The 2,457-nt window shown below is 47.4% G+C and overlaps 1 protein-coding gene across 1 annotated transcript; it reads right to left on the bottom strand.

Moving 5' to 3' along the window:
- Positions 1-418: 418 nt before the first annotated feature.
- Positions 419-1,423, bottom strand: LOC126386936 (tyrosine-protein kinase-like otk). The gene has a single exon (XM_050039509.1). The coding sequence runs from the start codon at positions 1,421-1,423 to the stop codon at positions 419-421; it is 1,005 nt and encodes a 334-aa protein (XP_049895466.1).
- Between the last annotated feature and the right edge of the window lie 1,034 nt (positions 1,424-2,457).

Genomic DNA, 2,457 nt, shown 5'->3' with positions numbered 1-2,457 from the left:
GTTGTCCCTGCCGCTTGGTAAGCCCCAGCCCTGTCCTTATCCCCATTCCTGCCCAAGTACTCATTTTATTATCGAGCTGGTGTGTGACTTTAAGTATTTTCTTTTGAATGCTTTTGTTAATAAAATTTATTTGTTTTAATTGAAAACCGTCTCGCCCCGGTGGTATAAACGAACCTGTGCGACCTTGTCTATCTAAAAGTTTAGTTTAGGATTTCCTGGGGTGCAACTCCACAGGTGGCGTTGTCGGACCTCCAAATCTTGATACCCCCCACCACACTACCGCTTGCCACACTAGGTAGGATTGCCCGCAGGTGAAGTTGTCACATTTGGTTCCGTTCTATGATACATGCATGTGTTGTACTCAATAAAAGACAATGACCTTGAATCAGGTGAGGTGTTATTTGCATTTTTAATTTTGTTATACATATACATGCCAGTGGCTGGCTATCAGCAGACCAAGTCCCAACACGTACACATTTGAGACGGTGGTCACGGTGCCCATACTTACAATTGTAGGTTGGGTTCCTACGGGATATATGGGATCATCTTCTATGACAGTCAGCTTTACATCATATTGTTCACGTGCCCCGACTGCTACTACTACACCACACGTGTATGTTCCAGCATCATACGTGCTCACATTCCTCATAATAATAGAGGCGTCTCCAGTCCTTGTCCCTGGATGTTTCCGCTCCACGCAGTCTAGGTAAGGGTATACTGTGCGTTCCTGCCCATCGTAGTAGATATACACATAACCCGACTCGGCTTTACGCCACACTATGTATGTGGGGTAGTCGGATGTGTACATCTGACATGGAAGGGTTACGTGGTCTTTAGCTGCAACCTCCAGTTCACACTGGGCGCCAGCTGCAGTCCGGGGGCTGGCTATCACATCCAACCAGCTCTCAGGTGACTCTCCTTTCGTAGGATGCTTACACTTGTAGTAACCTTGGTCGCATATGGATACGGACCGGATTATCAGGGTCCCGTTGTGTCCGCCAGCAATAGGAATGTTGTTCTTGTAGAACGTGGCTGCAAACTGTGTTGTAGGGGTATTTGAGTATCTGCCCTTGTATTTGCAGCTCAATGTCACTTCATCTCCCTCACTCACAGGGTGTGTAGGGCTCTCCAATAGCACAACACCGGCTACAACCGTGACGTTGATTGTGTTACTGGTACAATTGCCATGCTCGGACTCACACCAGTACATTCCACTATCTGAGGGGTACACATCGCAAAGTACACAGCTGTCATCACAGGGTTCCGGTGTATGATACGCATGACTCTTTCTTAGTGTCCAACCGGTAGAATTTGGTGGCGTATCACACTTAAGATATATGTTGTCATACCGAAAGAACTGCGATGTGTCGGGTTGGATGCTCAGTGTAGCTGTAAGTAGCATACAGATTGACGCGATCTCCATCCTAGATTGACTGGTCTTTACTCTAGCTGTGCACCCAGATGTGCTTGTGTGAGTGTGTGTGTTCGTCAGGGCTTATATTGTATGCTTAGGCCTACGCATCATCAAGGGTTTCAACACCCCAGGCTGTTCAAAATGTCTAGACTCATCCGACCGAGGCTCTCGGTTTATCTGACCGATGTGCTTATCGTAAGATAGCCTTTGGCAAACGGTTTAATGTTTGCTTATCTGTAATCAGTGTTTGTTCTCACACAACATATTAACTACTCTCATGTGACACGACTATTGAACGTGATACTCATAGAGAGAGGGTTGTGTAGAAATATGAATAAATTCCGTAGCAGGGGTGAGGTTGGCAAGGTCCAAAGTACAGGCCCTGTTCGTGATGCCACTGTCAACCGGTTGGTTCAGGCGTGGCTGGGTTGGGCTCCTGCTAGCTTGAACATTTCCTTTAAGGAGCTTCTGCTACTGAGACCCCACGAGGCTCGTGTTCACGGCGCGGAGTTCGAGGCTGAACACCGTGAACTGGTCAAGATGATTCTTGTACAGTATGCGGACTCAGTAGGTATTGTGGACACTATGGCTGCCCGAGGGTGTGGTCGACCCGAGCGGCCTGTAGGAGACAGTGGAGCTGGTGCCGCTTGGCACGAGTATTATGATGATGGTGATGATGATGAAGACAGATGCTACGCACAGGACTTTGGTGATGACCTTAATTCCCAACTGTTTAAATTGGACATCCAACAACAGCTGAACCAGCGTATGTGTCTAAAGAAGCCTCGAGCGGGACCTTAGTAGCAATCTAGCGGTGTACGTGCCACAGTTGCCCGGGATATCTCATCATTTCTATTATTAACAACCAACGTATTGTATCACTCACAATCACAGAGATCTTAATATGGATTTACACAGTCGTGTGAAGGACTTCCTTGTTGAGCACAACCATGACAATGAAAGGCGCAAGTTTATAGGNGCGGGACCTTAGTAGCAATCTAGCAGTGTACGTGCCACGGTTGCCCGGGATATCTCATCAATCT

Source organism: Epinephelus moara, unplaced genomic scaffold, assembly GCF_006386435.1.
Source record: "Epinephelus moara isolate mb unplaced genomic scaffold, YSFRI_EMoa_1.0 scaffold1089, whole genome shotgun sequence".
Lineage (NCBI taxonomy): Eukaryota > Metazoa > Chordata > Actinopteri > Perciformes > Serranidae > Epinephelus > Epinephelus moara.
The sequence above is the reverse complement of the archived record's forward strand: the minus strand, read 5'-3'. Positions and strand labels throughout refer to the sequence as shown.

What these genes read in the sequence shown, in the direction of transcription:
- LOC126386936 (XM_050039509.1), bottom strand. Translation starts at nt 1,423, where the DNA reads ATGGAGATCGCGTCAATCTGTATGCTACTTACAGCTACACTGAGCATC.